The sequence below is a fragment of the Callionymus lyra genome, chromosome 1 (genome assembly GCF_982586985.1).
Source record: "Callionymus lyra chromosome 1, fCalLyr1.hap1.1, whole genome shotgun sequence".
NCBI classification, from domain to species: Eukaryota; Metazoa; Chordata; class Actinopteri; order Syngnathiformes; family Callionymidae; genus Callionymus; species Callionymus lyra.
Window position 1 is genome coordinate 39,508,699 of NC_141818.1, and position 15,015 is coordinate 39,523,713.

General features: G+C 38.2%; 1 protein-coding gene across 1 annotated transcript; it reads left to right on the plus strand.

Annotated features, from left to right (window-relative positions):
* The first annotated feature begins 8 nt into the window (after positions 1 to 8).
* aimp1a (aminoacyl tRNA synthetase complex interacting multifunctional protein 1a) lies at positions 9 to 10,208 on the plus strand. Its single transcript, XM_087806948.1, has 7 exons — positions 9 to 86; positions 1,789 to 1,919; positions 2,078 to 2,191; positions 3,992 to 4,156; positions 5,625 to 5,824; positions 6,432 to 6,600; positions 9,905 to 10,208. Coding segments are annotated over exons 1-7 (948 nt in total). The 5' UTR covers positions 9 to 84; the 3' UTR covers positions 10,072 to 10,208.
* The last annotated feature ends 4,807 nt before the right edge of the window (positions 10,209 to 15,015 follow it).

Consider the following 15,015-nt stretch of genomic DNA (forward strand, 5'->3'; position numbering starts at 1 on the left):
GGGTCCTGTGTTAGCTTTTGTTACGCTACGCTAACCCGAGTCCTTCCCGGTGTCCAGCAGAAACGTGCTGGACCTCCAGTGTCTATGTAAGTTTCTTATCGTTATTATGTTTCTTATGTCGCGTTAGCATTAAATTGTTTATTTAGACAACGTGGTTTGATCTTATGAATCGAGATCTTAAGGTCCTCGGATTATTTTCTCTTGCCTAAACTGACGCAATATTCGGTCAATAATAAATGATAATATCCCAAATGTATGAATCTATGGATCTATTGAATAATTATGATTTATATTTACCCAAATAAAATAATCAAATCAATATAAAACGTTTTCTTTATAGTGAAAGATTGAAAAGATTTATAGTTGTTGTTTTTTTTACACTCAATAACATGATGAGTAATTAATACTATATAAATACATTATTCATTCCCATACATATTTAGCAGAAAAATATTACTAATAAATAACATTAAAACATGTATCTTCATAAAAGTGTGATTGCTGAATCATAACCTTTAATCTGAGAGTATTTTTTTTATGTAACGGCAATTTATGTTTTACAATCCAATAAACACTGTCTTCATTTCTGTTTTAGTTTCACTCTTAAGGGTCGAGAGAAAAATCAAACGTGTGTGTCCTCAACACACCTTGAGGTGGTGCTGGTATTCTATTTATGAAGGAAGACATTTCAAATAAAAGGTTCTTTAAAAAATAATATATATGTATATATTATTTAACATGTTGCTTTTTGACATATCTGAATAAAGCAGGCGACAATCCTCAAGAATGATCGAACATAAGCGACGACCATCTGATAAGCAAACCTGTCACGTCTATTTTTAGGAGACTTTTTTAAGGAAGGTCTTGCAGTCAACACATTCCTGCTATATCTGACGGTGTGATCCCTTGGTTTTGAGAAGGTTTCGTGCCATTTCACATTCTAAATGATGAACCAGATGAATGTAGTGGACAAACCTACACCCACCTTAAGTTAAAATGTAATGAGTTCCTTGTACTTGAAGTCATTTGCTTTCCGGCTTAAATTCCAAGGTACAATTTAACATGCATATCTGGAATGATTTTATTGATCTTTAAATATTTAACGCTTTGAACCTTGATTTTTATCGACATCAGATCTGTTGTTTCTAAACATTTTTACAAGCGCCCATCTGTTGTTTTCAAGCCCCTTTAAATATTTGGGAGACTTTTTCTTCTCATTGTCCTGAGTTTTATTCATTAAGATGGTTTTCATTCTCACTGTAAGACTTATTATGATGTTTTGTATTGTAAGTAATTAAGTAAGCAAGTAATTTGTATTTATATAGCGCTTTTCCAGACCAGGGTCACAAAGCACTTAAACAATCAAAACAATACTCACTAAAATATATACTTTAAAGGTCAAGATAAAACGGAGAACAACACATTGTATTACAATTAAGATAATTATACTTTTCTATAGTAAAATTAAGATGATTCTGACATTTGTTTTCAATTATAAGTTGAGTTGTTTTCACTTTGATTTCAATGAGTCTATCTTTAATATTAAGAAAACATAAATAATAAAACGTACGCATTTTTAAATACAAAATATCTTGTTCATGACAGTAACAAGTAGCACTATTGTGCATTTGTGTATGTAATAATACAGTTCAAATTGTTTATTTTCTACTTCACAGTACAATCAGCGGAAATAAGCTAATCTACCACTTTTTTTGATTCGCTTTTTAATTTAAAATGCATGGATCTCTTTTCCCTTAAATCTAAAATTGATACTTTTTTTTTCTTCAGGTTTGTAGCCCGCTCCCTCATCAAGATGTCGGGTCACAATCCATTGTTAAGGCTGGAGCAGCGAGCAGCCGAGGCCGACCAGCTCATTGAATACCTAAAGCAACAAGTCCAGCTGCTCAAGGAAAAAGCCAGTAAGTCTTGTAGTGAAAAAACGGTTATTAACAGTTTTAAGTGTTGAAAACGACTCTGGATGTCTTGGAATGACCTTTTTAAGGGATAATATTTTTACTACATGTATGATTTGAATGATTGAAACAATTTGGTTGTGACTCATTGAAACCTTCGTCAGTCGTCCAGGCCAGTGTGAAAGAAGAAAAGAAACTGATGGTGGAAAATGCGAAGCTGAAGAACGACATCGAAGAGTTGAAAAAACAGCTGCTGGCCAAAGAGAAAAACCGAGGAGGTAGATGAGCCAATCATTTTATTTTTATTTCAACCAATCCCATTTGGTTGTTTGTTTCTTTGTCATTTGATCCATGGTAAAAAAAACAATCGTATACCGTTTTTCACTGGCATCATAAGATTCAAGAGATGAAAGGAGCAGAGTTTATGCCTCTTATTCAGTGTTTTCTTTTTCACTAAAAATATTTACTTCATAGTTGGTTGGTTTTTATTGATGTCTCTGTTTGTTGTTCTTTCCTGTCTAATTGATGTTCTCTGTTGTTTTGTTTCATGATAATCATTATGGTGAGGTTATTCTTTGTACTATTTTATTAGTTTTACTCAATTGACTTGAATTTGTCTGTGTATCTGATATGTTTTGTGAGCCGTTTCACTGCAGTTAATAACTTAATTCTGACCTGCTCTGGTAAAAGAACTTACATTTCCCCGAACCTTAAAACTATGCATTTGCTGCCAGTTTCTTTCAGGATCAGAGAACATTTTAGACATACGAGTAAGACAAACTTTTTTTTTTTTTTTCTGAAGTTTAATTTATAAAAAATGCATGTTGACAAATCTTCAGAAAAGTGAAAATAAAATGGAAACAGTAATTTACAATAATTAAAAAATATTGTCTTTACAGTGGAAAATAAGGATTACAGGGAGCTAATTTTACACAACTTTATTAAACACAGCGTTAAAAAAACTATTTTGTCTTAAATAGACAAGCACTGAAACGTCTCATAACTCTACCAAGGAGCTAAATTTACAACTATATCAAAGCATGACATAACAGTTCATTTCCATGTCTAAACAAGAAGGAGCTGTCTCGCCTGCAGTTAATACAAAACTCTGTAGCGAGAATTCTGACCCGCTCTAGTAGAAGAACTCACATTTTCCGATCCTTAAAACTCTTCAGTGGCTGCCAGTTTCTTTCAGGATCCATTTTAAAATTCTGGTTCTTACTTTCTGATCTATAATCATGGTCAGACTCCTCCTTACATCACTGATCTGATCCAGCCTTACACCCCAGCTCGGGCTCTAGGGTCTGTGGATCAGAATCTACTGATGGTTCCTGAACACACTTCCAGACCAGAGGAGAGAAATCCTTCCAGACTGTTGCTCCTAAGCTTTGGAACGATCTTCCTCTCCCTTTGCGTTTGATGGAGTCTACTGACTTTTTTTATCCCTTGTCTTATCTCATGGTCAATGTGACTGGAAGGCCTGAAAACAAATGAAAACAAATCAAGTCTTACTTCTTAAAGAAACCTGAGAAAATAAAACCACCTCCTCATGAGGTCATGAGAGTTGACAGATTAAGATTTTCTCTGAAATGGACGTATTTGCCGAACTGCTTTCTTAGTTGACAACGAGTGTTTCAGGATCGGCGTCAAACCTGTCACTTCTCTGTGACGTCGATGTGACGCCACAACAGGCATGTTTTCAGGTTCAATGCGTCTCTTCTTCTTGCATCACTCTCTGTGCAAATAGAAGCAGCTATTGTCGGTAATTCCAAGGTAAACCGGAACGATCTTTTGTCCCAACATAGAATTAAAGTAATTAAAACGCATTATGGTGACCCTGGCATGCCAGCAGACGCTCTTGACAGGCGCCGTAAATGGAGGGTTATTTGTCTCCCAGTTAGAGTAGGCCTTTGTTTCCTTACCCTTGGCTCGTGTTTGATGTTGCCTTCGCCTTGGCTCGTGTGTCATTTTCCAAACTGTTTGTTCCAAAGAAGTCCAAATAGTAAATAGATAGTCTTCTACTTCTGACAATCAAAGCCACATATCTTCATTCCAATTCTTCTTTCACGACATTGTAGTGTGCGATGTTGCCATGCCAGCCGCTGAAGTGAAAGCTCAGTGCAGTGGAAAGCCAGAGACTCCCAAACCTGCTGCTGCTGCTGCACCTGCCGTGTCCGGCGCACCTGAAGTCCAGACCCCCTCCCCTAAAGACGACAGCAAAAAGAAGAAGCCAGAGAAGAAAGGTACGGATTCACGTCATGTGATTGTCTGTGTCGATCTGTTAACAAATCCAATCAATGATCACATATTTACATTTACAGGGAATATTAATAACGCTACATAAATGAGATGATAATTTATTTAGTGGCGGATTACCATCTGGATCCACTGATTATTTGAAGGTTGTCGCTCTTTGGTGCAGATGGAGCTGCAACGTACCCTGCTGAGTTTTTAATGTTATTGTCATCATCCCCAGTTACAAGCTAAAATTGAAATTAGATATATCAGCGATCTCTTCAAACCTGTGGCTCGCTAGCCACTTGTTGCCCGTTAGATTATAATCTGTGGCCGAGCAAGGGACTCCATCAATGTACAATATCAGATGGTTAAGTAATAACGATCATCACATACAATGTCATCTATGTAGTTGGGACTGATTTAAATAAATAAACACAAAAGTAGTGAAAATGAAAGTATTAAAATCACATTATGGCCTGGCAAACGTGTGAACTTTGAGGGTCTATCAGGTCATATTTTTTAGATGATCCAAAGGACAAATTAATGTTAAGAATATTTAAAATGATGTTCCTGATCAGCCGTTTGAAGATAAGTTTCTTATAAACATCTATGTAGTAATTAATGATGCATTTAAATGTAATAAATCCATCTTAAATATGTTTTTGTGGTTGAGGCCTTGATTACATTTGTTTTTATTTAAGTTTGTCTTATTACAAATTATTATATATTGATTCATTTATCTTTATTTACAGTTAATACTATATATTTTTTAGCTAGCCTAATATATTATTACTAAAGCCAAAGTGAAACAGGAAGTGACCAGTAGCGTTTTGAATATAGAATGTTCTTAAAAGAGTTTCATACAGTAATGTTTCTTTGTTGTGAGCTGAAGTTGGATCAGGGGTGCTTGTTGCTAGCACTCATGTGTGTTGTAGTAACTTCTTGTTGCTGCCCTTCAGCTAGTGGTTTATAGAGTTGAAGGATTTATTTGAACCAGCGGTATTTATTTTTTTTGCCAGCTGCTTCTCGTGTTTCAAGTTGGATTTGTTATCTATAATTTACTCTGTGTGGGATGAAGTATTCTTTTCACTAGAATATCAAGACTACCAAAACAGATTCCACTGAGCAGGAAAACATTTACTTAGAGAGCAACTAATGTGTTGATTTAAGTTTGTCTTTTAAATATACATTTGACTCTATTGTATCATTAGTATGTGTTTGTTTGTACAAACCTCTCTTTTCATTGAAATATTTACATTAGAAAATGATCTTAAGCCCCGCCCACTGAAAACACCTTATCATAACCATACCCACTCTGCTGTGATTGGTCAAGCATCTGGGTTCGTCACCACACGTTTAATCTTGGAAATCTCCACCTCCCAAGGGACTCGTTGTATAATCAAAGCGGGGTGAACCGCTCTCGTAACCTCTCTTTCGTCAAGATTAAGCAGCACTTTCTTTCCTCACTTGCAGAGAAAGGAGAGAAAAAGGCGGCCCCCCCTCAGGAGGAAGCGAAGGTGGACGTGTCTCGCCTGGACCTGCGTGTCGGACGCATCATCACCGCAGATAAACACCCGGACGCAGACAGCCTGTACGTGGAGCAGGTGGACGTGGGCGAGGCCGTGCCGAGGACGGTCGTCAGCGGCCTGGTCAAGCACATACCCGTGGAGCAGGTAGAATATTCCCAAATGATTTCCGACATTGCAAGCCCAAGCTATATTTATCTGACTATTAATGCATTTAAAAATGGTTTACAATATCAAGTTTATTTTGCTCAGTTAACAATTTTTGATGTTTAAGCACATTTTTCTTTAATAGTCTTTACAACCGTCATGTTCAAAGTCCATTATCCATTTATCTAAATACTGGGTTAATAATTATTTAAGATTAAATCTATCCGACCTTTTTTTACAACCGCTGGCCAAACAAAAAAAAAGCCTCTTTGTACTCGACTATAATTTGAGTCATGCAGTGTATATTTGTAACACCGCACGTGTGCAGCCGAATGTTTCCCCCGATGTCATAATCTGGATTTATTAGCACGGGCTATTTAAGGTCTCGACTCAAGCAATATGATTTAGTGACTTGTTTTATATGGAGCATTTTTATCTGGAGCTTCGCAGTAAATTTAAAAACCACAGTATAAATTTACTTCTGTGCGGCTCCGGATCAAGTTGATTTACGAGAAGTTCTTACCTCATTTGAGTCAAGGTGAGCAGTCGGAAGAGCAAATGGTGAAGGAAAAAATGTTCATAATTCTTTTCCATGGTTGACTCTTAGATGCAAAACCGTATGGCAATCCTGATGTGTAACCTGAAACCGGCCAAAATGAGGGGCGTCGTGTCCCAAGCAATGGTGATGTGTGCCAGCTCACCGGATAAGGTGGAAATCCTGGATCCCCCGAGTGGATCAGTACCAGGAGAGAGGGTCACCTTCCAGGGATTCCCAGGTGAGACGGACATAACCATGGATCTTGAATTTGAGTTTGACTTCCACCAATCTCAGATTAGGGCTGGGTTAAAAAAAAAAAAGTGGTTTCATTAAAATGTTATAATATCGATATCACCATAAACAACAAGTTTAAACTTACTCTGAACCCACAATTACAATTGTTAATAAAATATATAATACACTTTGAGGCTTAGGGTTTTTTTGTACATGGAACACCCCAGTTGCAGTTATAACCTGTGTTCTACGACTTTTCTACGGCACAAGGAAACCCACTGATGCATCCTGTACAGTAGAGGGCAGAGCATGCATGAAGTAGAATTGTTGTTTAAAATGAGGTGAATAAAGTACAGTTAAGCCATTTTTATGATTCAAGAGCAGATTCGGAATCTTATCGATCTATAACCTTGAGAATTAAATTCAAATCGAAACTAGCGATGATAGAAGGCCACACCATAGATAATCACTATGGGGCTACATTATCGTTCATAAGTCAACATGATAAGCGAGTGGCAGAGCATAGTTTCAGCAAAAAATATCAAAATCTGGGTTCTGTGTAAGCGTGCGCAATGGCCAGTCTCGTTTAACAATGATTTTCTGAAAACATGATGCGTCCCAGAATCTGGAAAGTCAACATTCCATTTGCACATGTGAGTTGCTTTCATAAACACAAATTGATGTATTTATCCAATAATTTATTGTCTCTTCTAGTCTCAAAGCACCAGTTTTATGAAGGATGAAAAGGAAAATAAATCATCCAAATGTGTATACATTTACTACATTTAACTCTCTACCGTCTCTCACATCACATGACAAAATCACACGCACATGTGCAATTCAAATTATTTACAAATCATTTTATCACGATGCTCCAAAATAACTTTATTTAGTTATTTTTGTTTAATCTAATTCCTAATCTAAAGACGGAACATAGAAAATCTTGTTTAACTTTCCGCAGGTCAGTTAGTTACAGACCTGTACATTATACTAAATTGGGTCCCGTTTGACAACAAATCATTTTATTTTGGATTCTGCATATTGCAAAAATAATGACGATTCATATTTTCGTATTTTATTTAAAGTATTTATATACATGTTTTAGATGGTTTTGACTCGATTTGTTTTTTATCATGGATGCTTTGAGACTATAGGTGACATTATATAATAATTGAATTGTGTTCCTGAATGCATCGTACATGCGCAAATGGTCCGTGTTCAACGCTACTAATGTTTCGGTTTTTATCTGAATCGGATTACCGATTATCAAAACGAGACTTGCCTTTGCGCCTGTGCTCATGCCTCTACGGATCACAAAGTTTTTCCAGATCGAGTACTGATAAGTACTGATAACAATGTCAGAATAGCACCAGAAAGAAGAGCGCGTTAATGTAAAGCTAGTGGACTGAACGCGATATATATATACCCATATATTCCTAGAAACATTTAAATGTGAAACCTTGATTAAGTCCCATAGTGCACTGCAATAGTTGAAACTGATGGTTGTTTTAGCTGTGCTATGTGATCCAAAACACACTTGTGTCACGTGTTTGTCTGCCGTCTGCGACCCGATCTCACTTCAGACGAATTTCATCTGCAGCCGCTAGTTGTTGTGCAAGATTTGAGCAGGTTTTGACGATTAGAGCTTGAACCAACTTCAATCCAACGTGGACCTTTTCGGGATCAGACAAGCTGATTGGACCTGACGCGACGGGCGTTGGCGAGATGTTTTCAAGGTTGCTTTTCACTGCAAGATGGCTCGGCTTCCTTATTTGTGTTTTAATCCTAGTGCAAACATGTTGAAGACTCTCGTAAAAGTCATTAACGTTTAATTAAAAAATGATAACGGTTAATTAGCTCAAGATGGACGAGTCTTCCAGAGATTCTATCAGGGTGACTCACTGGAGTCGTGGTTAATGAAGCCGGGGCCTCCTGAAGTGTCCTGGTCTTTCTTGTTTGTTGACAGACTTTTTTCCACCCAATCTGCTTGTAAAGTTTGACGTTTTCAGGCGTTAATCAAGTCCAATGTGTTCTGGTAATTGCACATCAAAATCCTTTTGGCCAAACATATTGTTGCAATACGAACTTTGTTTCTATGCACGCTGTTGTGCAAACAATCTCCCATTTGTTTGAAATGAAAGTGTTTTTTTGAAATCACGAGCAGCAGCAAGTCTGGACTGGATTCTCGGCAGCAAAATGGTTCCACATAGTTTTATTTCCACTAGACTTATTTTTGAATAACGAATAAAAGTGATATATTGTGATATTTTTGCGGATACTGTATCGATATTTACAAAGTCCTGGGGATGACTGAATGCAGTCTTTTTTAGAATGTCATTTATTTTATCTTGAGATATTGGTTCTGATAAGATACTTGTATCTCACGATATTCGTTTCTTATGACCATCGAGTTCGCCTCCCTATGTGAGCTGAACCTCAATATTCTGGACCAAAAACTTTATTGATGAGCAGTTAACAGGCCTTGGTTACAGGTGCATGTTTGGAAGTTTCACAGCTTGAAGTATTCTGTGTGACACCGGCAGTACTTCAGGTGGTCGTCCAACAGTTCTTCGCGCTCCGTGTTCATTGAGTGTTTTTCATTATTCATTATATTAATGCATTTTTTGATCGATCGAGTGGCAAGAACCCAAATGATGAATTACAATTAACTAAAGAACTACAGTTTCCAACATGAGCTCCATGACTCGAAAAAAGTCAAAAACCAAAGTCAGTACAAAGATCTACTTGATAGAATAAGTGTTGTTGAGGGAGATTTAAATGTCGTGGGATAAGAACAGTAACTAGTATCTCAAGATACTGATATCACAAGATGTGACACCTCTGGGCCTCTGTAGATTTTCAAGACCACAAAGATTTTTTCAGCTTCCAAATCAATTGTAATGTTGCGTTTAAACGTCCAGCTAGATGGCAGCAGTGATGGTGTCCACCACAGCTAAAGAAACCATGAAACGCTGTGAGATCCTGGCAGTGACTGAGGACGAGAGGTTACAGTCGACTCCAGTAGCTTTAAAAGCTGATGTTTGGACATTTTTTTGGTTTCAAAACGAATGAAATCAGTTACGACTTCGTTAAGTCATGTGGTCTGTAAATACTGCAACACCAGAGTCAACTGCTCGACAATACTACAAATATATTCTTTCTTTACTGTTTCACAATACATATATATCGTATTGTTGCTCCTATATCCCGATGTGTATTGTGTCGCCAGATTATTGCCAACACATACTCGTAATAACCAATATAAAATCCATTTGAAAAGATTTTAAATCCTGGTTTTATTCCCGCAGGTGAACCTGACAAAGAGCTGAACCCTAAAAAGAAAGTGTGGGAGCAGATCCAGCCAGACCTGCGCACCGACGACCAGTGCGTCGCAACTTACAAGGGCTCTGCCTTTGAAGTGGCCGGCAAGGGAGTGTGCAAAGCTCAAACTATGAGCAACAGTGGAATCAAATGAAAGAACAGCCGTCTGCCTCAAAGCTGCTCAGCATTTGCTCTTAGCCACAATCATCCCCTTTGATGACAGTCAGACTGAGAAACATGATGGCGGAAGGAAGTAAATGCTTTAAAGATGTTTAATAAAGACTTTGAAATTATCTTTTGTTGGTCCTGCAAATCATGGTCTCATTTGAATTCTTGACTTGCTCATGCTTCACTTTAGAGGCGAAAACCATGAACGCTCCGCTGCACTTAAGTCTTCATCATCGTTTTCATCTCGGGCATCTTGATTAAAAAGGGAAGAAAAAGAGAAGTCGGGACTACAAAGTCTTGCGGAACCGTATCGTGTTCCGGAGCTGTTTGCTCGATTTACTCGGCTGGAGCTCAAGTCCAGAGATCCAATCTTGTGTCCCGACGTCATTATTTCAATCCTAGCTCTGACGCCAGCGCCACGCGCTCCGTGTCATGGTTCCACGCACCTGCTGAAGGAAGTAAACCAGGGACCAGGGATGAATCGGATGAAAGGATGCTCGAGTTCAGAATCTAGTTGATGGGGGGGAAAAAAAGAGCATTTCTTTTATCAAGATTTTGAGATTTTATCATCTTCGGTTGGCGGGTTTACTTTGGTATTTAAATGGAGATGGAAGTTCTAGCTGTAAGAGGGAACACATTTTATGGAAATGATTATCATTGTTGATTCTTTAATGGGTTAAAGATTTGATCTTTGAAAATAAGACGACAACTTTATATGAAATTAATCACTCGGCGATGTTGCTGTCTTTGCTGAAGTAAACATAATAATTATTATAATATACTTAAAGTTCATACATCTTTCTTTTATTAGAAAGAGATCGAAATCTAGTACTATTTGGGATGGAAATGATTTCCTCAAATATTAAGTTTCAAGCAAAACAAAAAATAAATAATTTAAAAATAAAATATAACGATAAACAAACGCAGAATTGAACGCACATTCTGTTGTGTCCACAAGGGCGCGCTATTTGCTTGTCATATCCAATAAATTTAAACCCCACTTGCATCAAGTGGGGTTTCTACCAGTCCTTTGTAAAAAGCACTTCAACGTCATGAGAGAGTGAAGTCACAAAACGCTGGGTGAGATCTTCACGAGCTCTAGTTTAGCTGGAGTTGGTTTCATCCTGCGCTCGGAGGGATCCTTCCATTTGCTTGACCTTTGTGTTCAGGTCACACAGGGGAAGCAAATCCGACCCAGTAATTTCATGTGAGCCTCAGACCTGTGAAGTCATTGAATATCGCCGTCAAGATGGAGACGCAAATTGTTTCTTCAATCTGGAAACCAGAGCATGTGGATCTATGTCAAGATACGCTTGGATTTGTGTGGATTAAAGAACAATCTGATCCTTGTGGAGGCTTCAGACTCACTATCGGGCCGATAATGGGGTGCGGTGCTGGCCAAAAACTTTTATTTTATGTGGTTCCTTTATCCTCATGAATGTTTAGATCGTAGCTTATAGATGGATGGATGTATACTTTATTGATCCCCTGAGGAGAAATTATTTAAAAAATACAAAAATACACGTTGACAACAATCAAATAAGTAAATAAATACAATCAAATACAATAAATGCATACTAAAAAAAGACAAAAAAGTCAAAGTTGCCAACAAAAAGTAAAAGTGCATGTCAAGCATCAGGGAGGTTTGTGTTGTAACATCGAACAGCAGAAGAAACAAAGGATGTCCTAAGGAATTCCGTTCTGCAGTGCATGGAGAGGAGCTTGTTGCTGCGACTCCCAATTATTACTGAAGGCACGAACGAATACATGTGGAATTATGTACTTAACAAACACATTTGAAATAACTGAACATTTGTAGTTTATTCAAATAGCCACCTTTTTTCTGGTGACTGCTTTGCAGACTTTTACATTTTTCTTGCAAGGTGTGTCTTACTTTGAAGAATTTCTTAACTTTTTAATAGAGTTGAATCCATCAGTTGTAGTGCAGAAGTCAGGATGAAACACAACCGACAGCCTTATTGGACGACTCACATTATGACAAGAACCAATCAGTTAAGAGAAACCAGTGACTATCATTAGGTTAAGAAACGAAAGATCAGCCCGACCAGAAATTCGCAAAAAACTTCGAATGAGCCTGTTTGGTGTGTCCTAACTTATGGCCTGTACTGTAGACACACAAACAGAAGAGTGCTTAGGTTTGACTCGACCCTGTGACCCTATGATCTGACCAGTCCATGCAGTTGCCCTTTAACCTTTATCAAGGTAAGGGGATGAGAGATTATTCCGTAGAGGTTCCAAGCATGGACACTTTCACATCAAGCTACCGGACTGGACAAACTCGTAAAGATACAAAAAGATACAAAAAGGCTTCTCCTAGCAAACCTTCAGCTCGTCTCTGTGATTTAGACAAACCCCTTTGAGGATAAAACATATCTTCGAATTTCCATTCTTTTATACATCTTGAGGCCAAGAATGCCGTTTGCGGCGGAGCACGACTCCTACGACGCGTCTTCACGGAAAAAGCTCATCATTCACGTCGCGCTGTCTCCGAAAAAAAACTCTTGATTTATTAAGCATCGACGCGCTGATTAATTCAAGACCCTGTGGAGTTTTCGGACAGTTTTGATGAATGTCTCATTGTCAAATCCCAGCGTAGGAAAGGAAAACAATATGTCTAACGTATCAGCCGATGATTTTGATCTGCTGGTGGTAACACCTCGCAAGTTTATTTTATCCTGTGAAGCCGACTTGAAAAATGGATTCATGTCGGTTAAAACTATTAGCAAGAGTTCATAGAACCAGCTGTTGGGAAATTAAATAAATAAATAAACAAATGAGTGACAATGGAGACTATAAGTCATAAGAGCCGTTGATTCCTTCAGTGTTTAATCTTGGAAAGACACTAAACGATAGAAGAAGATATGACTGCTTTCCCTTTGTCTCAAGTAGAAAGACAAATAAACGGGATTATGTTCACATGTGAGCCATAACAGGTCGTTTTCCTCGCTAAATATATTTAATATGTACTGTCTTTGTGCGGATACTTAAGCAAGAGTCTTCAAAACAAGTCCCGGGGGCTAAATCTGGCTCACCATTAATTTTATGTGGCCCAGCCGGATGGTTGGCTCAAAATCAGAGGAGATAAATCAGGTGTAAATCGGGTGTAGATAATTATTTTATAGCCTCAGAATTGGACCAGTGAGTTTGGTACCACTGAAGGTGCTTCATCATGCTGAGCTCTGGTGTGGAGAATTGTCGCTGTTTTGACATCTAAGCCAGTCTAAAGAATGGGAAGGAAACTCCAGCTCATGCAGAATAATTTCTGGCAGCAGCGACGTGTAAAAGGGAGGAAGTATTGGATGACTGTATAATTACTCTTCGGAGCAAGCTGCTTTGTCTGCGCTTATCTGATCCAGTTGAGGTCCCGGAACACGTTGGGCCGGTACACATATCCATCCTTTCCTTATTGTGCGAGGTGATGAAAGCCCATATTGAAAACAGAAATGGAGTTAGAAACATCTCAGAGCAGGATAGTAGGATGTGGTTTTCCTCTCTAATTACTCCACTTGTGACTGAAAAGAAAAAGGCTGAGGGAACATGTGTTTTAGGTTGCACCCCTCACTCTTGTCAGCCCATTTGTCCTGCGAGATGCCCCCCGACCGGGATCTGTGAGCGTCAACGGGAACTAAAGAAGCGTGAACTCATTTGACTGGCGACTTTTAAACCCCTCCAGGCCGGGGGACGCATGAGCTCATTTGTCTTCACCGGTCATCGCCGCCACAGATGCGGGCGAAAGGACAATCGACAAAGTGTGACTCCAGGGAAACATCACCGCGTCCGACTCGTCTTAATTCCCCTCCAAACCTAATGAGTCAGAACGTGTTTGTAAGAACCTGGTGCGGGGAAAGGGGCTTCGGGAAGTTCCCAGAGGGGATGACTTTTTGAGGATAATTGAGACCATAATTAAAACCAAACAAGGACACCTTGTCCCCGCAAACGCATCAGAAGAAACCAAATATATAGAACCAAAAAAAAAATCCTAATTAAAGAATAAAATTGTTGGTCAAGCTGGAAGTTTTTGTTTTTCTGAGCCAACTTAAAGTTGATATTGTTCTAGTATATAGTAGTATAGTATAGAATTCTAATCCACCATAGCCCACTAACTGAAGATGCTAAATGGGTACCGGCAAGTTTCTTTTGTTCTCAGAACCCGGTGCTTTCTATCAAACCAGCCTGCATTCGATTTGAAGCGGAACTAAAGTCGGATGGCACCAGTTGACCAACATGAGACCCTGACGGCTAAAATTACATCACCGGTGTGAAGTCAAAAAAGGCTTGAAATGTTTTAGGAAGACTCAAGAGCAGCTTTATTCGCCAAAACATATTGGTAAACATACAAGGATTTTTTCATGGCTGCGGGCATGTCCGGAATAGGTTTAAAAAAAAAAGAAAAAAAAAGTAGAAGAGGTATATACAAATAGACAATATATACTCAATATGTACAGGTTAAAAAAAAACTGTGCGGAAATAAAATGCAATAAAATAACCAAATAAACATAATGCAAAGAAACGTCAAACAGTGCAATAAATGTAACATAAATGGCATGGTGAGAATTATCTGTTCAAGCCCCCAAAAAAGATTGAATTTTAAGAAATATACATATATATTTATATTTCTAATTCCAAAAATAGCTATGTGAATGCTCATGAAAATTGGTTTGTGTTTTTTTTTTCTTTTTGTCTGATCACTTTTCAGAATGGGACACCACTGAACCCCTTATCAGATCATCCTCTTCCGTCAACTAGTGATGGTCTGATGAAGCTTCATGAAGCAGTCTCATTATTTTCAGAGTCCACTAGATGGCGTTCTCTGAACTATTTTCCTTTGTTTTGAACAACTGTTCTCATGAAACATAATTTATAAACTGATGGCGCCACCTACTGACCTCTTAACAACATGACACTGTTT